At 38.6% G+C, this 24890-nt stretch overlaps 2 protein-coding genes across 4 annotated transcripts in view; one reads left to right on the forward strand and one right to left on the reverse strand.

Annotated features, from left to right (window-relative positions):
- Positions 1 to 3488: 3488 nt before the first annotated feature.
- thpo (thrombopoietin) lies at positions 3489 to 12826 on the reverse strand. 3 transcript variants are annotated; one of them, XM_079613974.1, is made up of 5 exons: positions 12557 to 12826; positions 6563 to 6693; positions 5851 to 5937; positions 5572 to 5736; positions 3489 to 4111 (listed from the first exon to the last, which is right to left on the reverse strand). In XM_079613974.1, exons 1-5 carry the CDS (start codon positions 12609 to 12611, stop codon positions 3974 to 3976), a joined length of 576 nt encoding a protein of 191 aa, XP_079470100.1. In that variant the 5' UTR covers positions 12612 to 12826; the 3' UTR covers positions 3489 to 3973. The 3 variants fall into 3 exon arrangements, with proteins under 3 accessions (XP_079470100.1, XP_079470099.1, XP_079470101.1); XM_079613973.1 differs by having other exon boundaries at positions 3489 to 4114; positions 12557 to 12792; XM_079613975.1 differs by lacking the exon at positions 3489 to 4111 and adding an exon at positions 4220 to 4478 and having other exon boundaries at positions 12557 to 12752.
- An 8202-nt stretch (positions 12827 to 21028) lies between these two features.
- The window catches only part of clcn2a (chloride channel, voltage-sensitive 2a), a 47218-nt gene continuing 43356 nt past the window's right edge, over positions 21029 to 24890 (forward strand). The window contains exon 1 of the mRNA XM_079613976.1: positions 21029 to 21083. Coding sequence (XP_079470102.1) covers positions 21033 to 21083 — 51 coding nt within the window. The 5' untranslated portion in view covers positions 21029 to 21032. The remainder of the gene's footprint in view (positions 21084 to 24890) is intronic.

Below are 24890 nucleotides of genomic sequence, written 5' to 3' on the forward strand. Positions count from 1 at the left end.
AAGCATAGCCTATATTTATGCCTTTGTTAGCCTATACTAGTATTTCGTTTCCTTATGGAGAATGTGTGCAATGTAGTCACTTGGTGGCACTATAACCTATCAGACTGTTATGGGCTTGCCCTGCTCCTGCTGCAACAACAGCGTTATAAATCCAGAATCTGAAAAACCAGTACACAATCTTCTGGAAATTACGAGAATTACAATGACCACTGAACTAAAAAGCATGGTTTGTAAAGTAGGCTATAGGATGCCAGGAGTCAACTGATTCACAAGAACTTCAATATTAAACTAATAACTTAGTCCCACCCAAAAACTGCTATTAATCTACATATTAATTCAGTTCCCTTTAATTAAACTAATAAAAATGAATGTAAGCAAACAAAGTTCGCCATATAGAAGCAGGCTTTCAAGAGCCATGTTCGACGCTGGTTAAAGTGTTGGAGGTAAATGCCTATATACTTGATGAGAAAGCCTTCGAGATGTAGCCCCAGCTGCTAGTGGGACAGAAGAAGAGGATGAGCAGAAGGAAAAGCAGCATGAACACAACACCGACAGATGCAGAGATGGCATTAATCAGATACGTCTCTACATTCAAATCAGCACATAGATTTACAGTAACATATACCCCTTTTCCACCAAGGCAGAGCTGGTGCTGGTTCGGAGCCAGAGCCTAGTTTCAAATCGGTTCTTTGTTTTTCCACCGCCAAAGCACCAGCTCCGAACCAGTAAAACTGGTTCTTAAGTAGCACCAAATCATTGCAGGGTCTAGAACGGAGCCAAGTAAGAACCGCTTGCGTCAGGGGCTGGGGGCGGGGTTACCGTGACCAACAAGACGAATAGAAACTTGTGACCGCCATTTTTAAATAGCAGCTAGTCGAGCTAATAGCAGCTCGATTATAATATCCGTCTATGTAAGTTACGGCGAGCTGCACGAACGCGTTGGATTCCGATGTATTTTTGCAATCCCATGAGCATCCATAGTATTGCAACGTCCGTTATTGTTGATGGCTTGTTCGAGATGCATCGGAGCGGCGCGGACCGATCAGAGCTCCGGGAGTATTTGGAGAGCATACGACTCTTTGTGCTTTTGATCGCTTTCGCAGTGCTTTAATGTCACGCGGCGATCGGTCTGCGAGAAGCCGAACCATCTCGAACAAGCCTGGTGTGTTTTTGTTTTGCGCTGCCGCGCTAGCGTTGCTGGGCAACATGAGATGTATACACAGTGACGTAAAATCTGGCTCTGTTTTGGCTCTCTAGCCTGTGGAAAGGCAAACCGGTTCTTAGAAGAGCCGTCAGTAGAACCAACTCCGAACCGGCTCTAGCTCTAGCTCTGAACCAGCACCTGGTTCTTGTTGGTGGAAAAGGGGTAATAGTAAATCAAATTTTTGCTGGCACTAAGACAGATTAAACCTTTTATATGTAGTTACGTAATTGGACATACTTAATACATTATATGGATATAATTGTATTTGGATTACACATATTAGGTAATATATCCTGATTTCTTTCATATATAGTTAAAGTATTTATCTGACAAAATTATTTTGCACCAAAAAAGGCAGACTATCTATATAATCTATTTTATTATAAAGCTTAAAGCATGCATTGACTACATCATAATCAGTTGTTATCATAATTTTGCTGGTTCTCTCTTTTTTATTATTATTATTAATTATTTCTATGACAGCCTGGCCAAAAATTATGTTCACACAATTGCGTTATTACAAATAAAACAATTGACTCCAAGCGCAACTAGATATTCTTACAAAATATTTTATTTTTTATAATGTGTGATTAAGGGTGAAAATTGCTACATAACCTTTGGCCACTATACTGTAGATCACGAAATGCATTAAACATCACATTACAACAGGGTTTCCCAAACTGGAGTTTGTAAAAAAAAAAAAAAAAAAAAAAAAAAACTGGTGGTTTGTGAGTTAATGAAAAGCTAATAATGAATGAAATCATAAAAATGTGAAATTCAAATGAATAAATAATTTAAAGTAAACACAGTCCAAATAAAAACACTTGAACAGTAAAAATAGAGATACATAATTTGTTTACATGTAAATGTGACCATTAACTGGCATCAGAGAACTGTGAACATGCAAATGTGTTATTCAATTATTGAAATATCAACTTCAAATATCAGGGGGACTTCAACTAGAAAAAATGTAGGTCAAAGGGGTTTGGCTGACAAAAAAGGACCTGCGTTGCATGAACAAACATTAATAAACATGAAAGCAGCAATGACATGACCAAAGTCTTCCAGGTTTGAAATATTTAGTCCAGACTGGTTATGATGAAGACATTCAAAGCTATACATCGGCATTAGTAACTTACATAATTGATTGCGTTTTTGTTCCACAATAATTCAGAAGTCTGATTTAAAAAGGCAACACATTATTCTTTTAGCATTTTTATATTCGAATTCAAGGTTCCAGCAATCTGTCAGCTATTGTATGGCACAATCAATCACAAGCTTTCCCTGATGTTCTCTCAACAGCTCATTTTATGTCTGAGACTGGAATTTGTTACATAAATTACTCATTAGGGACTCCACTTTAAACTTCTCTTGCACATCATTCGCTTTCTCGTAGAATAAGACTTAGAGTAGCTTCCTACAATCATTGTCATCTCTAGAAGCATCTGAACCCGACCAGGGCTGCTAAATGCACATTCAACAAAACTAGCGAAAGCAGAACTTGATCCCAATGCTAACAAACAAAGGCAATCATTCAAACAATGCTGAGGTTTCCTTTTACACTCTTTTATGTGCTGCTACTGTGCAGATGTTGAGAGGAAAGAACAGTAATATGTTGAAATACAGATAAAATCTTACTGTTTTCTATTTTAATATGTAATATATTCCTGTGATGGCAAATCATCATTACTCCAGTCTTCAGCGTCACATGATCCTTCAGAAATCATTCTTATATGTTGATTTGCTGCTCAAGAAACATTTCTTATTATCAATGTTTAAAACAGTTGTGCTGCTTAAAATTTTAGTATAAACATGTGGTACATTTTTCAGAAGTCTTTGATGAATAGTTCAAGTTCAAAAGAACAGCATTTATTTGTAATAGAAATATTTTGCAGCATTCTAATCTATTTACTGTCAATTTAGATCAATTTAATGTGTCTGACCTCAGACTTTAGCTTAAATCCACTTTATTGCCTGCATAGTGCATATGTTAAAGACAAACATTTAAAAGTAGATGTAAAGGTGCTGTTCAAGGTCAGTGTGGATGAGACACTATAATTCACACAACAAATTAAAGGACAATATATTTAAATATGTAGATATGTTAATTTAACAACTAATTTTACATTTTACAAAATTGGGGGAACATTTAAAGAGAGAAGGACATCACATATTAAAAAGAGAATATATTAAGTGATTTAAATATCACATATTTTCACATTGTTCACTGTGTTTATTTACACTGTTTTGTGTTAATGCATCAGCGTTTCAATTAAATACAATATTGAAATAATGGTTTGTTTATTCACAAAATATCGTAAATACTATTTTTTTATACAAAATATATGCACAAATATAACTTGGAGTGTATAGATCAAGTGACCTTTCCTGTGTGAACTGCATTGAGTCACACATTCTGCTCTTCTTATTGACTTCAGGTTGTCTTCCATGTGCTATCACACCCTGTAGAGTCAGTTCAACTTTCATGCAGCCTATAAAATAAATAAATATAATCTGTGGTATCAAACAACATTTAGGACTAACCGGTTTTCTCTTCAGAGCAGTTTGTCTGTTTTAAAAGTTCTTTTAAGGCGTCAGTTCAGCTATGATCCAGTAGATGGCAGAGTCTTGTCGTTTACACGTCATGTAAATCTGTGGTCTCAGCAAAGTGCATGGCCCCCCATTGTCTTGAAGGTGGAGCATCGTTAAAATTGATTGGGCCTGTCTGGTCCAATTACACAAGGTTAAAGAAAGGCAGAGATTAGAAGTCTAGCACCCGTTTTCCAACTCTGAAATGAGCCACTCCAGCTTGCCTATGAGAAGAAGCCCAAAGTTCTTCAACACCAAACCCAAATCCGTAGAGCGCTGACCCTGGCATCCCTCTGCCTGGTGCTCTACTTGCTCCCCCTGCTGGATGAGACAAAGATGGACAGAAAAAGAAAATAGTGTTCAAGCTAAAAATAGCCATAGTATGCGTACTAGGGATAGAAAAGAAATCACTTTTGCTGTGTGATAGAAATTAATGAGCTGTACTTTGAAAGATGGTGGGTCATCATTGAGATCAATAAAACACACGCGTTGATTCTCATAATTATGTTTTGCAAATACATCAGAAATCAGCCAAACTACAGTCCAACATAGTCCCCACAGTACGTGCTTAGGAGTGGTGGTATGTATATTTTATCAGCAGGGCATGGCTGTAAAGCACTTCAGAGAGCACCATGTTCCCATCCTTCTCACGGGTCAAGTATGTGTCGCTATCTCCCCTTCTTTCCTGGGGAAGGAAGGCAGAGGTCACCTGGAGTCAAAGTCACCAAGATGACGTGGCGGATCAACAAAGATTCCGGGAAGGCAGGATATTTTCCTTGAGAACTACGTAGTCCCGCAGCCTCATTCAAATATGGGAAAACTTCCAGTCACGTCTGTTTTAAAAATGAATATGAAAGTACATCTAACAAATGTTGTATAATTAGACTATTATTGCTATTTCATTATTAAATTATACATTTTTAATAAGTTGCAGTCAAGTCTTAAAATGTAATTTATTTTTACATTTTTACTATCATTTAACTAATGTTACTGTTACTGTACTGTTTACTGTAAATATATATATTGTCAGAATTATTGTCTTTATTATATTGTAGAATATGTATCTTTATTTCACTTTCATTTTAGTAATTAAATGACTATTTTATTTTATTTTATTTACTATATATTTTGCTGAAGTTTTGTAATATTAGCTGAACATTATATTACTAATTAATATTACTATATGAAATACTAATACTGAATATATATATATATATATATATATATATATATATATATACTTATATATACTATATGTTATTGTCTTTATTATATTGTAGAATATTTATCTTTATTTCACTTTCATTTTGAAAATTGAATGAAAAATGAAATACTAATACCAAAATATATATATATATATATATATTTAAATATGACAAAAGTTCAGCATGCAAGCAAAAAAAGGTAATTCACAAGGTAAATAATAGCAAATATTGTATATATTCAGCATATATTCAGCAAAAGTTCAGCACAAAAGGTAAATAATAGCAAATATTATATATATATATATATATATATATATATATATGCTATAATTTACTATGTGAATTAGTTTTTTGCTTGCATGCTGAACTTTTGTAACATTTCAATAAAAACCACAGAATGATATTAGGCTATATTTTTTTATTTTTTTTATTTTTGTAGTCAGGTGTTGTCTTGTAGTCAAAATCCCACGTGAGTGAATTCCTCAAGAGGCACACAATCTGGCTGCATGCCATTCGTCTCTGTGCCAATATCTATCTGAGCTGCAGCACAAGGTTGAACTGGTCTATCCTCACCTCAATGTGGAGTAGTTTGACTACAAGCAGGTAGTTGTTGATATTGCGTTCCAAGCGCTCCAGCAGAGTGAGTCTACAGCCAGGTTGGCTGAGTGTCCTGGCAGACTGCACATCCTGCGCTAGAGTCTCCAAAGACAGCAGGATGTCAGCCCTCCACTCGTGCACCTGGAACACACACAAACAGGTGTCTCAGAGAGTGTGTGCGCGAGAGCAGCGTGAGTGGGTTGATGCTGTATTGGAGGGAGTGTGTGGGAGTGGGAGCTGCATTGAACGACTCACTGATTTTCTCTCCCAGGTTGCTTTGTGAATGCCGACGCATGGTAATTGAATAGAAAAGGGTAGAGCATCTACAGCACTGCAGTTTTTCTGTAAAGGGAGTGAAAATCACAGCCTATAAAATGTCTCACCGGCGGATAGACAAGCAGAGATGTAGACGCTGAGGAGTCAGAGTGGCAAACTGTCAAACAAACAGAGCCAAGTCAATAAGATAACGGATGACGCCAAGACAGAGGATGACAGCAGAGAATCAGTTAACATGCAAACAGGTAAACTGACAGATACCGGTCAAGTGAAGTGTAGCATGCAAACATCTAATGAAACTGAGCTATTAATGCTAAAAGATATATGAAGGGTAACTTGATCCCAGCAGTTCTTTACAAACATAAATGAACACAAATAAATGGTGGTGGCTTGAGGAATTCAATTGAGTTTATATAACCTAATTCAATTGAAGGTTATTTGGGTAAAATTTGATTTTAGCACACAACTCATTTATTGGAAAGTCAGTCCAAGTCATTCACCAATGAATATCTTCTCATTCCTTGTGTCTAAATTTAAACGGTTCCACTTTCCTTGTAACATTATCTCTTACCTATGAGTTACTATGGTGTAAGATAGGAATTTAAACATTGATAAACATAAGATAAACATCCTAAGAAACACAAAGAAGTGAAGGAACAATATAAATCTGGAGTGGATGCCACAGTCTTACCATTTCCTCTTGGAAGTCCTTCACCTTGTTCAACATACTTCTGGCATCGCTGTCACACACAAAGTCAATTGGTCTAGTGTGAACGTGAGACAGTTCAGAGGCAACCATGCTGAAGACTACTACCAGAACTCCTATAAGACAACCAATCCAATGAGAAAACGTCTGTCTGTATTATGCAACTCTTGGGACTATAATATTGAATTACTTTAGTGGATCCATGAAGTCACAAATTTGCAATATTCAATGTTAACTTTTTTACCGGCCTTGGTTTCATAAGTATTTTTGCCTATAAGGATTTTTAAGATTTGAGCCAAAGCAATCTGCAACAAGTTGAATCATAACATTACAAACTTTGATTAAAGCAAAAAAGTTATTGAGAATCAGACACAAAGACAAGGATAAGATTGTGTACTTAACAGCTTTAATGAGGAAAATAACTACAATCTCATGAAGCATTGCAAATAAAATAGAATAAAAAAACAACGATAGAACTATTGATTTAAAGAAGTTGATCTTATAGGCTATCTTATATAGAAAATATGCAGAAAATACAAATATTTAAGTAGTTTGAGGGCATAGGGAAACATACAAGCAATTCTATGACCGAAATGATAAGAGTAGTATGCTAGTAGGCAATTTGGTTTTGGATTAATCTACGTTGCAGAGCTTTATGGGCATGGACGGTTCTGTTGGCGGAATTTCCTTGTTGTTGCGATTGTCTAATTAGTCGAGATTTTTATTCAGAATCATGGGTAATGTATTTTTCACCAGGAATTTTGATGTTAAACAGAATTATAAAAAAAATTATTTGAAGTATGTGGGCTGATAGCTTCAACAAAATCATATAGCATAATATAATAATAATAAACTTTATTTTATATAACGCCTTTAAAAGATGCATCTCAAAGCACTTTACAGAGATGTACAGAAAATATACATTAAGTAAATTAAAATTAAAACTAAATCAAGTCATACAATCAAAAATAATTTGAAAGTCATGAAAAAAACAAAAAAAAAACATTAATAATAATAAATACGTTTTAAGAGAAGATTTACAAACACTAAAAGATTCTGCATTCCACAGAATTCCACAATTTTGGAGCCAAAGAAGAAAAAGCCCGGTCACCCATAGAGTGTAAACGAGTAGTGGGAATAGTTAAAAAGCCTGTATCAGAAGAGCGGAAATTACGCCTTGGGGTTAAAAGTTAAGACAAGTATTCTGGCAATAAATCATGCTGGGCCTTGTAGGTAAGCATGAGAATTTAAAAAATCTATTGGAAACCTGACAGGGAGCCAGTGCGAGGACTCCAATATTGGAGTGATGTGCTCACTTGTCCTGGGATTTAGAAACCCCAGCAAGCAGAGCATTACAGTAGTCGTTATGAGAAAAAACAAACGTGTTGATCAGTTAAAAAGAAAGATAACATGGGGCGCAGTCTTGCAATGTTTCTGAGGTGAAAAAAATAACTGTGTTCTGGACATGAGGATCGAATGTTAAGTTTGAATCAAATATCACCCAGAGATTTTTTTATTTAATTAGCATCATTTAACAACCTCGTAGCTTACAGTAAGCCTGTCTTTAAAGTTTTTTTTTTTTTTTAAATTAAAATTTAAAAAATTGTCGTTTTTATGACGTCACCGCGGACTTCAGCTTCTCATCACATCTTCTCATCACATCTTCTGTCCAATCAAATGCTCTCTAGAATGTAAAGCGCCCCGCCCCTATGCTATAAATACCACCTGGCCAAAGCGACCATCATTGACACGTCGCGGAGCAATATGGGTTTTTGCCAGGGTCGATATTGACTACACCACTTTTTGAAACAACTCACGGCACGGATGTACCTACACATCTCCAATTAACTAGCAGGGCATTCATTTAGTCCGTTTGCCAAATAAGAGGCGTTCTAGCGCTGAAATTCGTCAAGCTGCTGAGCTCATTGCCACTGCGATCAGTTGCGGCAGTGTTTGTAACGGCCACCTAGTGTTAAGTAGTGTTCATGACATGAATGTTAATATGTCTTTAAGATGACTTCTATGGCGTACGTTATTGTGTGCACGCTGTTCGTATGTGAGCATGCACGCACAGTGAGAGTGAGAGTGAGAAAGGCTCGTGCAAAGAGGAAGATGACCGCTCTACTGCTGACTGCTATGTTATTTTACTGTGTTTACTTTCACTTTGATTTGTAGCGTGTTTCAGAGTATTTTTCCCTGTTAACATTCGCTTTCTGACATGTATGTGAAGAGTGTGCTTAACTGAGAGGAAATATATAAAAGACTCGTGGAACTACCAGTCCGGTGGCACTGTCTTTTCCTATTCTTCATCTGGGCAGACTTTGAACTCTGACAGACGTTACATGTTCTCTTGTGGCTCGCGCACAGTCTTCACTAGGCGCTTCAATCTATCGCCGTTGCGGAGACTCTATTCGTTTCGGTGAAATCAAAAAACAAAATGCACATAAACATTCGTTTTTTATGAGGAAAAAAAAACAATAAGACCGCGGATTAGAACCCAGAACCTCTGACACGCTTGGCAAAAGTTCTGCCACTAGACCATGAAAGTAGACAAGCTACAGTTGCGGATCTATGCATTCATGAGAAAATTCTCGGAACTAACAATATATATTAGAAATCTCATTAAATGGCAAATTAAACCCAATGTACCATTTAAAATTGATTTCTGGACATTGTAATATTATTTGTAAATATTTTATTGTACACATATTGTACATATCTTTGCATTGTATAGCAACCTCCTCCCCTGACACCCCACACACCAGACTGTCTCACTCACTTTTTTTTTTTTAAATGACGCCACTGGTTGGAGATGTGTGTTCGGCTGCTCGAGTTTTATTCTATTTTCCAACTGTACATTGGTTAGGAATGAAATGGCTAGAATTTCTTCAACCTCTTCTATTGAATGCAATGTATCATCAGCACTCTGATTCGCTTCCATAGTGCTGTGAAGTATGATTTGCAGTCTGTGAGGTAAACTAAGCGCTATTGGCTATTTGAAAAGGGGGAGGAGCTATTCAATATGTCCCGCCTTAGCTTTTTTGTTTCAAAAGCTGCCAGTTTCAAGGCATTTCAGTGGGCCTTTAAAGTTTTAGAAGCTGTTTGTTTGTTTTTTATCCTTACAGAGAAAATGAAAGCGGTTTTAACCTGCGTGTTGCTCTCTCACATTATTTTTAATGGTAGAGCGGTGGAGGCCATTTTTAACTTGAATGTGTGAGGCTTTGGTGTCATCAAGGGGGTAATCCATCAGCCGGAAACCGAAGCTTCCCCGGGGGCCGCCATTGGCTATCAAGCTATCAACTGCTGTTAGCATTCAATTGACTCCCAGTCATTTTGGCATCACTTTGACAGCGAATAACGTTACATCTGAGGCGTTTAAAGACTCCATTTGTCCATTATTTATTTCTAAATTTTCTAAATTACCTTGTATCTTACATTATGGCCCCGTAGAAGCAATTTTTGTAAAAATAGGCTAACGATTGCGTCATAAACATGCGACTCTCTGTCGCACAGTCGAGAAATTACCGTATAGACAGGCGGAGAAGCTTGCAAGCAATCGGGGGGACGTGGAGGCATAAAGTCAAGGGAGAAGCCCATAAAGTTGCTCCTGCTGCTAGCTCATGGACAGCTAATACCGGTACTCACTCTCTCCGTCTCTGCGAGATTCGGAAGGGAATGATTCAGATTTCTCTCGGCACAGCTACTAGAAGACTTACCACTGTCAGACAGGTTGCTCACGTCACATCTAGGTCGTCAAGCTCAGTTAGAGCCTACGCACTACGCTCAGCCATCAGGAAGTGTGTGCTTCTAATTGACTTGACTTTTCTCCGTTGAAACCTATGGGGTCGCTGTGTCCAGTTTAAATACTGTCTATGGGTGTCATCCACTTTCAGTTATTAGCTGTACAAAAACAGTTTGTAAATCCTGCTTGCAAAAAATGGTATCCAAAGCAACTACCGGGCGATCACATTGCTGTCGGCCGTGTATAAGATCTTCACCAAGGTGCTCCTCAACCGGTTGGCCAAGCAGCTAGACGAACAACAACCCGTCGAGCAGGCCGGATTTAGATCTGGCTTTAGCACCATGGACCATGTGCAGGTACTGAACCAGCTGCTCGAGCGGACCAGGGAGTATAAGATGCCGCTGGTCCTGGCCTTTCTTCGACTACGAGAAGGCCTTCGACTCGGTCGAGATTGTTGCTCGCCCTCCAACAACAAGGCATCGGTGACGAGCACGTGGCCCTGCTGCAGGAGCTGAACCGCAACTGCGCCACCACCATCATCCTGTTCGACCGGCCGCTTAACATCGAGGTCGGCCGCGGGGTCAAGCAGGGAGACACCATCTCTCCCAAGCTTTTCACCGCCTGCCTCGAGCTAATTTTCCGGCAGCTCAACTGGGACGAGGTCGGCATCAAGATCAACGGCCGCTGGCTCAATCACCTGCGCTTTGCCGATGACATCGTGCTGATAGGCTGTTCGGCGGTCGATGTACAGAAGCGGCTCGACCAGCTCAATCAGGCTGGCGCCCGGGTCGGCCTCAAAATCAATTTGACCAAAACTAAGTGGATGTGCAACGACCAGGTGGCCGACACTACCCTTCATGTCGGCCAGTATCAGCTCCAGCAAGTAGACAGCTATATCTACTTGGGCCAGGAGCTGACCACCGACCACAAGATTGGCCGAGAACTGGCACGACGACGCCGAGCAGCCTGGGTCAGCTTTGGCTCAATTGCCGAGACGGCCACCAACAGAGCCATTGACCCAGACATCAGGGCCGCCCTCTTCAACAGCACCGTCCTGCCGGCCATGCTCTATGGGGCCGAGACCTGGACAACGACGGCGGCCGACCGGCTAAAGCTGGCTGTGACTGAACGCGCAATCGAGCGCCGCATGATCGGGGTCCAACAGATCGACCACGTCCGCAAACGAGCAGCTGCGGGCCATGACCAGGGTGGCCGGTGGACCTGGCCAACAAGGCCAAGAAGCGCTGGGCCGGGCACCTGATGCGGCGGATGGACGAAAGATGGACGCGCAAAGTCACCGTCTGGTTGCCGATCGACATCAAGCGGCCACGTGGACGCCCTGCAACACGATGGCGCGAATCGCTACGACAAGATCTGGGACACAATTGGATGGGGCTCGCCCAGGACCGACAGACCTCCTTTGGCCGGCGAAGACAGACCGATTCTGGATTCTGGATTGTCATTTCACTAGTATTTTATTTATATTAAACACTGCAAAATTCCATAAAAACTAATAAGCACAAATGCTAGTTTTACGGCACTTTAATATTTTCTTATTATTTAACTATAGCGAATTTCCATGTTGCAAAAAAAGGTAACACTGCCCATGGCAACATTCTGTCTTTCACATTTATTTCACGCCGAGGTCGCTGTCTTCTCACTGCAAGATATAATATTGACAAAAGGCGCCATCTTGCGACTCAACACGGTCGAAGTCCTCGAAGGAGAGGCCATTAGGCTATTTGTATTAATGTATAGGGATAATAAACCCTTTAACAGAAGGCTATGAATCTGAGAAGAGATAGAAAAAAAGAGAAGTCGAGAAAACGAAAACATCGGAACTGGTAAGAGACGAATAACAGAACAATAGAGAAGTTAGGCTGTAGCTAAATATGCTAGCTAACAATAAATTAAGTGTTCATCTTGTTGCTACATTTTCTCTGTGTTATAATGGACTATTTTAATGCAGCTTTTAAGATAATCTACAAATAAGATAAATCAAATAGGCTATTTTATATCCATGTATATTTGCCTAGCCGTGCAAGATATCATTCAAACAGCTGGTCCTTTAAGTAAAATAACTTTTTATATAACGCCTTTATATATATATATTTTCTTATATATATATATATATAATATATAGGCTACATATCAATCGGTTAGGCTATAGGCTATAAAGTTTTTATTAATGACGTCACTCAAATGAAGCTACAATGAAGACATTCGTGCATACTTACTACTTAAATCCATGCCCTGCGACCACATAAGATCTTCAGTCGCGTTGTCTTCCATTGGAGAGCGTCTTTTCTGAAGAAGTAATGCACAAACGCCCACCGAGATATGCGCTTCTCCACTACATTCCCAATCATGTGCATCGCCCCCACACTTTCAGACTTTGTCTAAATAGGCTATTCCTTTCCCGGTTTGGACGCTTTTTATCTTGTCTCTGAACATGCCCTGACGTCCCTTCAGTGAGTCACAGCTGCACTGCATGCCAGGATAAAAGTGAGACTAACCCTGAGTTTGTGGGGATACTTATGCAATTCTAAATAAATAGACACGTAACAAGGGTTTTGGAGAGAGAGAAAAAAGGTACACAAACAGGCTGAACAAACACAAAGAGCCCACATATTTTAGTTCAGGTTAATATTTTATTATGATCAAGATCAACCAACCTGCTTTTAGTGTATTGCCACATTCAGTAGGAAATGCTTTTGTATGTAGGTAATCTTCTGCTATAGGCAGAATATTATAGAAGCAATATTTTATTGAACAAAGATCACAGGGGATACATGGATCACAAAAAAGACAGGATAAGAAACGACTTATTTATTCTTACATGCACACTTCATATTTTACTCAATATATATTTTTTATTTATTCTTCATTTCTTGTTCTAACAAATATTTCTTGTTTTATTAAATGTATAGCCTGTGCATAAATCATCCATTGTACTTGTGCATATGGCTGGAAAGTAGTCTACTTCCTGTATGTACATAAGCCATACACGCCGGCCATAGCCTACATTAAAAAATTCAACCTACAAAACTGAAAATTAAGTTTAATTGTGCCTTTTGTAAGTATAAAATTAAAGAGCTACCAAAGTCACAACCTATATTGATATACCACACTGAATGTGCTTACTGATATCAGGTAATAAAATAAAAAATTGAATATAGGCTAATCAAGGGTATTTTATGTAGGCCTAATCAATTACAGTTTTTCCTCAATTCTCAAATTAAACTTTTTTTCTCTCAAAACAATATCTCTGAACAATTAGTTTCTTTTTTTTTTCTTTTTTTTTTTGCTAATTGCATGTGTTTTGGCACGTGTTCAAAAGAGTAAGTACAATTATCAATTTGCACAATAATAAATACACATGGCATGTTTATCAAAAGTTGATTCTCAGTGAAATTGTCAAACTCTTCACAACTTCTAAACATTCTTTCATGTGAGCCTTAACATGCAAAACAATCCTTTCAGTGTTCAAAATCTGTCAGACATGTTATAGATATTTATGACATGGAATGTTTGTAGCCTAATGTTTTCTACCAATATATGAGTTTGCTGACAGCACACTCACTACAATTTTTGAGGAACACTCTGAACAGCAGCAGCTATCAGTTCTATATAAACACATTTGTATTTATATAGCCAACATATATTTTTGTAGAAATGTGAAAACTGAAAATTCTTGATTTGAGCAATATGAAGATATGTAGGCTATGTGTTAGAGAAAGACATAATAGAGTGTGTAAAAATGAAAATAAAAAGCAACTGAGAATTTTCCGTTTACAAACAAATTTTTGCCAAAATATATGTACTGTATAAAAAAAATGCTATTATTTTTGTGTACTATAGTATTGACTTTTCCCAGTCAATATTTGCCTGTCTGAATCTGTATTTAAAATGCTCAGTGTGATACACAGACAAAACGGACATTATAGTCAGTTGGTGTCAACAAAAAAGTATATAAAAAACATTACATTTATATGACAAATATTTCCATGCTAAAAAAAGCATGATGATGAAGCATGGATGAAATGCATGGATGAAATGTTTTGGGTGAGTAACTACATTTTGCAGACATGCAAGAGTTCTAATGTTCCAGCAAACAGTTGAGACATTTGCACTTATGTTTAGACCGTTTCTAAAACGTGCCCCAAAGTGATTGAGGAAAAACTGCATTATACAGTTTTTCTCAGTCGCTTTGGTGCATTTCTCACATCACTATTTACATTTGCACAACAGTTAATGCAGTTCTCAAAACAATTAGTACAAACTGCAAAACCTAGTTGATAACCTGCAAAAGCGTGTCACTTGCTCAAAATGGAAAGCTCATTCCTCAAAAGCAAGTATTCATGTCAATGAAAGTGTCAGTGTCATCAAGATGAAAAGTCTTGACACCATTGCTTATGAACAAGATAGTCAAATGGCTTTGTCATGTTTTCATTATGACAGTTTACTCTGTAAATGTATTCCAATGCAAAAAAGTCAGATATTGGTGACACTACCTGAAAATGCTCAAGACATTATATACTATTTGCACAGCCATTTGAAAAATACAGTAAAGTTTCACATTACTGTATTTAGTGAGGTAACTACAAGACACTGAATGCTTCACATTTTTACTGCATATGCTCTTTGCAATTCTAATTTGTTCACAGCATTGTGCACCCTTACACCCTTATTTACAACAAACATAAACTCCCTTTGGGTTGAGCTGTGCACAACTGTAAACAATATTGCAGTACATATTGGAACATAAAACATACATAGTACTGTAATCATTCATGCACATCCAGATGTTCATCTCTGTCTGGCCACATAATTTCATCTACATCACAGCAAATATCATCTCTTGCAATGCAATCCAAAACAACAACATGCTTGCTCAGATGGTCTCCAGTTAGACCCCTCTCATTCTCAGGGATTATGTCCCTGTAAAGAGTGTCTAACAAAGTCAGCAGATGTTGTGTGTTGTATGGAGCAAGACTGTGGATATGCCATTTATACACACCTGTTCTCCCGACGAAATGTTTGAATAATTGAATTTACAGTGGTTCTCCCAACATTTGGCTGCACCCTTCGACCAGCCTGAGCCATTGTGAGGCCGTGATTGACAACATTTGTACCCCTGATGTAGCCCTAAAATTTTTACCAATTGATCCACAATTGTACCCCTGATTTCATCAGGGATCCGCCTATGTACTTGGCCTCTTCTTCCCCGTCCCCATCCTGCACCCGCACTCGCACCCTCACCCTCACCCTCACCCTCACCCTCACCCGCACCCTCACCCCTCTTCCACGAGGCTGGCCTTCCATTTCTGTCACAGTATTGTAGAAATGGTACACACTATGTCCTGCTTGGTATATATATGCTTGTAAAGTGGGGGTTTATGGGATTCAGCTCTGACAGTGATTGTAGAGAAGTGGCTTATCATTGGTTGCAACTAATGCTTCACACACCCCTTCGCATCAGTGAAAGTTGAAATTCACCTAAGATAAATTGTTCAATTTAGGAGACAATTTCAAAAATTATTTTAAAAAATTTGTAAAATTAGCTTGACAGATTTTGACAACTAGTTCAACATTTTTGTATGTGATGACTCAAGCAATGAAAGGAGGACTATTAGTTTTATATGGAATGACTATTCAGCATTCACAAGTATAGTTAATTTTGACTGACATGACATAAGCAAATGATAATGTTAGAAAACAGCAGAGAGTTGTATGAAAGCAATTGATGCTTGTCCAAAAGCATTTGCAATTTGTTCGAAGGAATGAGAAACTCCTACTATGATGTGCACAAATGACTAAATGTCGTGGAGGTTGAACTAACTGTTGTGCAAATGTAAATAGTGATGTGAGAAATGCACCAAAGCGACTGAGAAAATCTGTAAAATATTGAGATATATCAGTCTCCCTTTTTGGATGGTAACAGCCTTTAATGATACAAATATGTTTAAGGATATCTGTATTTTGAATTGTCCAGGGCTAAAAGAAAGCAGGTGTGTATGAATCAGCAGAGCTGAATGACTGTGCTCAGACGGCCTACTTTCATGACCAGCCTGCTGGTGTCTCTGTCCCTTTGCGAGTTATCATAAATATTTGTTTTATTCAGCTCCAAGCCTCCAACGTTGCCTATCTCTTTGCCAGATCACTCACACACACACACACACACACACACACACACACACACACACACACACACACACACACACACACACACACACACACACACACACACACACACACACACCACTTAAGACAAGCTTCAGCTGTAATTTCAATTCACATTTTCAGTCTTAGCACATCACCTGTTTGGCTGATGTTCAAATGCATGCACGCCACGGTGCCAAAATAAAGGTATGTCTTCATAGCAACACACCTGTTGTCTTTGGATTTGGGGAATTGTTGTAAACATGAGGAGATCATAGCGCATTCACCTCTTTCTTCGCTGCAAATGAGAATGCTAGAATTGTGATAGTTATGTTTAAATAGGCTATGGGAGAGTGTTTGTTCTGAACATTAGCACACACTGAAATTAAAGGATCTCACCACCCTCTCTCTTTCTCAGTGTCGAAACAGTCTTACGCTCAGTCACCCTGCAGCAGCCCACAAGTCACAGCTGTGAAAAATCAGGATAGGGCTAAAAGCCTTGGAGTCGCTGTGATCACGACGAGCTCGGAACGGCAGCATTGATGATTACAACACCACACTATAGATAGATAGATAGATAGATAGATAGATAGATAGATAGATAGATAGATAGATAGATAGATAGATAGATAGATAGATAGATAGATAGATAGATAGATAGATCAAAGTTAATGAATGAATAAAAGCATTTACTCAAAGACGTAACATTCTGTCAATCAGCACAATATGATGAAGATAAATTGGGCATCAATGCCATTAATGCCGGGAAATAGGAACAAGTGGAGTCAAACCCGCTATAACTAAACCAGTGACGGAACCCGCATTGCATCACAGAATCAATTCCTGGCCAGTGCACGCGCGCCAGGCTCTGCCGGCTTAATTACTCCTTTACCTTTCAGCGCGTGCAGTGCACACTAATCCGAACCGTTTAAGTGATGCATTAACACCGTCAAGTATGTGTTAAGGAAAGCGCTCGCCTTTTTTTTTTTTTTTTTTTTTTTTTTTTGAAGTTTAGCTTCCAGTCTGAGGCGAATTCAAAGGCGAGCGAGAGGCATCAGCAACAGGGCACTGCCAATTCACCGGCGTGGACAATTATACAGAAAGTATCTCGGTCATCAATCGAGCAATTGGTAGCGAACATCACTGACGTCATTACTGGATATTGATTGCGTTGCTCTAATTGTGTGGGGATTTCTTAACATTTTTGCGTCATTAAATGGAGCGGCGTAGGTGACGTTTGGACTGTTGCGTTCGAGAGGAGCTTTTACTCAAGACTCAAAGCCGGCGCGGAAAAATGTAAGTAGCCGCCACAGACGAAATAGCAACCTGTTAAGCTGTCCAATATTGCTGCTGATAAACTGCGCTGTTAAAGCGCGTAAGAAGTCGCACAACTGCCATCAAAACAATCCGTTTAAAGCTTTTGCTTGTCATTCTTATTCCGAAGGGCATTTTATCGACTTGGTTATCTTGTGTGGCTCAAGGGCACAGTGTTATTCGTGCAGGGAGTTGGACATTGCCTACGTCTGATTTTCTTGTCTAGATCCTCTAACGAGGACAAATAGGCTCAATGTAAGAAGCTGTCCTAATATCTCTTTCAAGAAACCCTGTGGATTCAGTCGTTTATGCTTCTAGATCCAATGTCCCTTCAAGGTCCTTTCTTATGTTGGAGGAATCTGAAGAGCAAAGGAAAAAAATGTAATTGATATTGCATCCACATAATTCAAAACAGAAATCAATACCTTCACCTCTGCATTCAGCTTAAAGGACAAATTCACTTCACAGTTCAGAAGTGGGCAAAATCACATAACTTGGAGAGAAACTTTATCTTCTTAACTTGTTTGATTTGGCATCATTTAGAGTTGATAAATCAATAAATAAAGTTGATAATTTTTTTTGCAAATGAATGCTAAAAAATGGCAGCTGTGTTTACTAAAACTTTACCATAAATTACTCTTGACAATATTACAAGCATTAGGCTACATGATGGTATTTTGGTGACCATATTTCACAATACCTAAATGTGTGTCATTAAATGTTATAATGTTAAAATACCAGCCTATTTGAGCTATTAAAATCAGTTTGTTACAGTAAACGGCGCTAATAAGATACAGATGGTATAAGGCCACATGATGACTTGAAGTTCAGCAACATTGGCCTCTCCAGCAGCAGCAGTGACTAATAATAACTTAAAGACAGAGAACAGTGTTGCCCACACAAACAAAACACCATCAGGGAAACATGACACTAATGTAATGCAGTAAACATTATAACAAAATAGCTTAAACACCTCAATGCACATAACTAATAGCAAAAATAAGATTTTTTTTTAAATGAAATTAAAACAAATGTGATTGATCATGCTGGGAATTCTGGGAAATACCCCCCTTTCATCAAAAGATAGGCCAATAAACATTAATTTCCAGTCATATTTTGCTGTAGAGACTGACAACTAAAGTGTAATATAATTTTATCTAATTATAAGGTAATCCATACTTTTTGCAAGCATTTATTTTTTACAATATTACATGTATTGTTTTTTTTTAACAATTTATTGTAAATGCAAATAACATGTTAATTAGTTAAATGTACAATCAATTTATAGCATTTCTCCATTCTTTTTTCTGTTTAAATTACAAAAACAAACACAGTGTGGTTGTTTATTTCCATGCTGAATGTATTCACACTGATAGAACGTTGAATGAGCTAAAACCAGTTTGTTGCAGGCCATGTTGAGCAGAAGACAGCCACATGCTATTGAGTTCAATGCGCACCGGGTCTTATTCCCTGTCTGGGATGGTAATGCATGCATCAGGCATGTAATCTAATATCGACCCTTGTTTCACACCCCCACTACGGATCGACGTCTCATTTTCTCACCCAGACCCGTATTTAAAAAGTCAATGAGGAAGATGTACTTTTTAACTCTTCTGAGCTTCCACAATTCATTAAAGGAACATTACTGAAAGTTTTGTGGAAGATGCATCGAATTGGGTTAGTGTGTTAGCGCTGAGGGCGTTGGAACACCCAGTTCAAAGAAATGTGCAGTAGGCGAGGATGCTCACCTGTCCAAATCATCTTTGTATGATGCGTGTAGCCAATTGAAGATGGTTTGCACAATGCAGTCTGATGTACAGGTATAAAGAAATAAATAACCTCTCATGTTTATTTACTTATTAATCTGAAAAAGATATTATGGTCATCCAAAAATGAAAATTGATTTCCAAACCTTTCTTTCTTCTGTGGAATATATATATATATATATTGTATTGAGGAACGTTGTGGTTCAAACAACATTGGAACCCTGACTTTCATTTATTGATATGGAAAAAAAAAACGTTATTTTATGTTCCATAGAAGAGAGAATGTCATACATGCTTTAAAAGGACATAAGGGTGAGTAAATGATAACAGAATTTAAATTTTTGGGTGAACTGTCCTTTTAAAGATAAATGGCTTATATCTGTGAATAACTGTTAAGCAGTGACTGCCAGATGATAGTGTTTGCAATCATCTTTTTGATGACCGCTGCACAAACAAAGACATGTTGTTTCTATCAGCAAAGACAGGGTTGTGTTGTGTATGAGTATGCATGGATGGAAGATAGAGAAAGAGCTTGAACACATACACAAAAACTCTGCAGTGTTGCAAGAACACTGTCAGAATTCACAGTGATGCATTCATATTTCATCCCAGCCTGTGCTCCTGCTGTTCCCTGAGCTGGCAGTGGACCTGTTACTGAGCCCAAAAGCAGCCTACCAGTTTCTATCTCTGTAGGGAAATCTGTTTAACAACCTATTGGTTTCTTTCCCTCTCTCCAAGGAATTCTATCTTTCATCCCGTGAAGCCTTTGAGCTGCTTGTGGGCCGAGCTTGAAATGCAGCCTATGCATCTATATTTAGTATTTACTGTAAGCACAAGTAGGACCTAATGTTAATGAACAGTGTAATGAACTGCTCACCGGCTCTCCACTGGTTTTTAAAGAGAGGATGTTCTGTGCTATTACAGATCAGTATATTTCTTCTTATAGGCAAAAGAGCATCCCAGTTTTTCAACTGAAACCATTTATTAGGCTATTTTCTTTCATTGAATTAACAAATTTTAGTATGAACTTTCTATGAACTGAAAACAGGCTACATCTCTTTCTGGCTTACAGGATTCCATGGTTCGTTTAAAACTTCATAAAGCCATAAAATAGCCTGGTAGTATACGTAATCTACGCATTAAGTGCTTGAGTTCACGGTAGTGCAAAATAGCGATTAGTCACACAGCGGGAGAAAATATTGATTTTTGACTGTCGAGTCAACAGGTATGGAGTGTAGTAACCCCTGTCTTCCCACACAAAGTGGGTTTTCAGCGCGTTATGACATTTATTGCAGCGCGCGCGCACGGGCACATGGAAGAGTTCAGTCGACAGCTGCATGAGCTGCTGGACTGTTTTCTGCGGAGAAAAACCTGTTACTCAGTACATGCAGCTTGTTCAATAACGTTTTGTTCCGTTTGGGAATACCGTATCGCCTTTAAATACTTAATTCCCGGCCGCTGAATCAACGTTATGGCGAGAGACCGAGCCCAACAGCGCGTGCTTCAGTACCAGCAAACTCTGGTGAGTATTGCTGGTCAACATGATTGTTTTTGTATCGCGAAACGAGCTGTTTTATCCGCACCGGTTCGTACAAGTATGAATGAGTAAGTGTAAAACTGTGGATTTTTTAAAGTTATGAATGAAATTTCTCTTTGAATTGCTTAAGGATAATACATATAAGTTGAATGGCTAGAATGTAGTCGCCTAATAATTGTTGTAGGCCAGGAGTGTATAAGACGGTTGATATTTAATTTGTGTGTTGCTCAACATTTGTATCAAACATAGGCTATATGCCTTTTTCAGCTAATTATCAACTGTATTTTGATATAGGTGGTAGAATAATTATGTGGAGTCCACAATAACATTTGAAGCAACTAATGGCATCATTTGCATTGAGTTCTAACAGATTTCAAGTTTAAGGGCATCATCAAAGTCCTCCCTTCATTTCGCTTCATCCCTTCAGTGCCCCTCCTACTCCTGCTCTTGCACTTGTGGACTAAATGTAGATCCACTCTGCATATTAATTGACTCATGCACCAGTTTCCCCCCCATCTCTGTCACATGATGATTGACAGCTGTACCCTGGAGCACTTGACAGGGATGTCTCTATATTCAGGCAGATGTGAAGAGGACGAGAACTGTAGAAGGACACGTTCAAACGGTTGGTATGGGGTAGAGTCTTCTCATTCTGCACCAAAATCCCCTGCTTCACCCCTCCCACTAACATCCATCTATCTGAGCAAGTTTTTTTGCACTGTTATGACAAATGTGTTTGCATAATGAAGGTAGGCGTGAAGTGGCCGCACTCGGATCCATGTGTTGCATTCGTGTCTTGTCTTTTTGAGTTCAGGCTATTTCTGAGCAGCCTTTCTCCCTGCAGGGCCAGACGATGTGTTCCACAGCGTCTATGTGTGTGATGAATGAAACTGGGACATTTCTTTCTGGCCCTGCTTTCCTTATCGGCGAGAGGATCAATACAGCGCTATACAAAATGGTGGCTGGAGACTCACGGTTTCATTGCCTCTCTCAACACCTTTCCTCTTTGACCAGGGGTTGGACCTCGTTCTGATTGATGTCTTTATCATTGACTGTCCTCACGATGTGCTTCGCTGCATTGCCAGACACTTGAAGGAGGATTAGTCTGTGATGTGTGTTTTTCCATTCCATGTTTGCTTTTCTTTCAGTATATGCACAAGCTCACTCTATTCTTTATTGTCTAAACGCTCAAATGTGGCAGATACCGTCAGTTTTAAGAAATCTTGCTCAGTGATTCATGTTTGCACTGAAACTCATGATTGCACTGGCGATATTAACTCCTCAAAAGGCCTTTTAAATGGTTTTGCAGTTAAGGGCATCACGAGTGCTGTAAGTCTGCTCTTCAGTGGCCTTTTGTATCTTGCAGCTCTCGATTGCACATACCCACACTATTTGTGATTTTCTTCCCCTCAGCGCAAAGAATCTATTTCTCTCAAAACCTTCTCATCTGCACTGGCAGTACCGTTGAAAGATTTTGCTGTATTGTTTAGATAGAAGAAGGGAAATAACCATGAAGCTTACATTTCTGCTTCCTCAAGAGAGCCAGGTCAAATGTGCTTTCCCCAAGCTCTCAGCAAAAATAGCATGCCTGGGGAAACTTTCGTCCTGGCTTTAGCCCACATCACTCCTCTGTGTCACTGCCACTTCTGCATGGTCTGGTGGAGAGTCTCTGCTATCACCCTGTCTGATCAATGGCAGCATTCAATCCATCAAAAATGATTTCAGCTAGAAATGCTGCAGCTCTAGCAGAGCTGATATGAGATGAGAACTGAATAAGAGCTGGGTAAAGATTACAGACAGGTGTCAGGCTGGAGGCAAGCAGTGGCAGAAACCAGTTGTACCTTATTTCCATGGAAAATCGTGAGAGTGACTGTTGTGTACTTGGCTGAGAGGATGGGAAATTTATAGTGAAAGATTGTTTGAGTAAAATAGGGATTGGCTGTTCCGGTGAAAATGGTTGAGTCATTAGTCAGGACTACAAGAGCAGTGGCAGTTAAAGGAATAGTGCACCCAAAAATGACAAATGCAGTTTGTCATTATTTACTCGTCGTCATGTCATGTTTTTTCTTATGTGAAACACAAACTGAGATTTTTTTTTTTTCATAAAAAGAAAGTGATTGGTGACTGCCAAATGGCAAAATGGCACATGAAAGGCATTAAATATGTGTTGTGTATACACTTACGTTCAAAAGCTTGCAGTCTGTAAGATTTTACTTTAAATACATACTTTTATTCTGCAAGGATGCATTAAATTGGTGAAAAGCGATAGCGAAGACATTTATAATGTTACAAAAGTTTCAAATAAATGCTAATAAAATGTCATAAAATTGTTCATTAAAGAATACTGAAAAAATGTACTATGATTTCCTATATAAATATACTATCATATGGCTTCAGAACACATGGAGTATAATGCAAAAGCCACATGGAGTATGTAAGGGATAATGTACATCCAGCCGCTCTGCTTTATTCTGAGATAACAACCGGCTGGATATACATTATCTTGCTTATTATACGGCTACTTGCCACATAAGTAAATAATTAGACACAAAATATTGATCTGAGTCAAAATATTTTATCATGTCTTTAAACGCTAAGCTTCCACGGAGCAGTTGCTAGCGCGGCAAATTCAAACTAGACGGACATTTAAGGGATACGGTACAGTCAGTCCACTTATTACACAGCATTTCGCCACATAAATAATTATGGGGATAAGAGATACTGATTTGAGATTAAACTTTTAAAATCGTACCTGTTTGTTATCTTATAATTCAATGTACAAAACAATAGTCCCAAAATGGCACCAGCTGCATTTGAATGAAATAAGAGAGAGCGAGTCAACGATACTGGATGACATAGTAAAAAAACTGTACACAAAATATTGATTTGATTGAGTTTTTATAGTTTAATAGCTCACCAAACGCAAAACTTCCAAGAAGAAAAAAACATTCCTAGCAAGCGTATAGCACTGCTGACTTCAGTAACCCATATGAGCCTGTGTTATCGGTTTTCAGTGGTTGTTATCGAGGAATATTGGCGCGATTGACCAATCAGAATCAAGTATTCCACAGAGCCATGTAATAATTGTTTTTAACCATTTCACACGTAAGTTTTAAAATATTCTAGCTGCCCAAAGTGAGTTGTTTTAAGGATCTCCTTTTGTGTTTCATGGAATGAAATGAGTTGGTATGATAAGGATATAAGACAAGTAAAGGATGATTTTAATTTGTATTTGTCTCTTAAAACTTTGCCTCAGATTGAATAGTGAAGGTGTGTGACCACTGGTTTTGACCTTTCAGGGTGTGTTTCAAGATAGCATGCCAGTTTCCTCTACAGGGGGAGGATTTCGGCCACCGATGAGATCAAAGAGTGTAGATATGCTGAAGACACAAGTCCTACAGTGTGACATCAGCCTCACCACACATAACCAGCATGGTGCCCACAGTCACAGACATGTGATTACGCTTTTAGCACCGCTAGAGGACCTTTACAGTGCACTTACTAAAGCAGGAAGATCGTAATGACCTCACACTTTACCCACAAACCACGGCAAGAGAGAGATGTAGGGGTGGGAAGTCTTTAATAGCCAGTGGTACTGCCTGCTGTTTAGTCATGCATGCATGTAAATTGATCAGCAGTGTTCATACGCTCTTAGATGAATGATATGCTGAAGAGATATGCTATTCATCACTCCCCAAGATGATTTGACTACCCCATTTATGACTTTTTTTTCTACAAATGAAGCGATGAATAACCTTAAGCAGGCAAGGCAACATCTCTAATGACAGCCAT

Source organism: Phoxinus phoxinus (assembly GCF_949152265.1).
Source record: "Phoxinus phoxinus genome assembly, chromosome: 5".
Classification (NCBI taxonomy): Eukaryota; Metazoa; Chordata; class Actinopteri; order Cypriniformes; family Leuciscidae; genus Phoxinus; species Phoxinus phoxinus.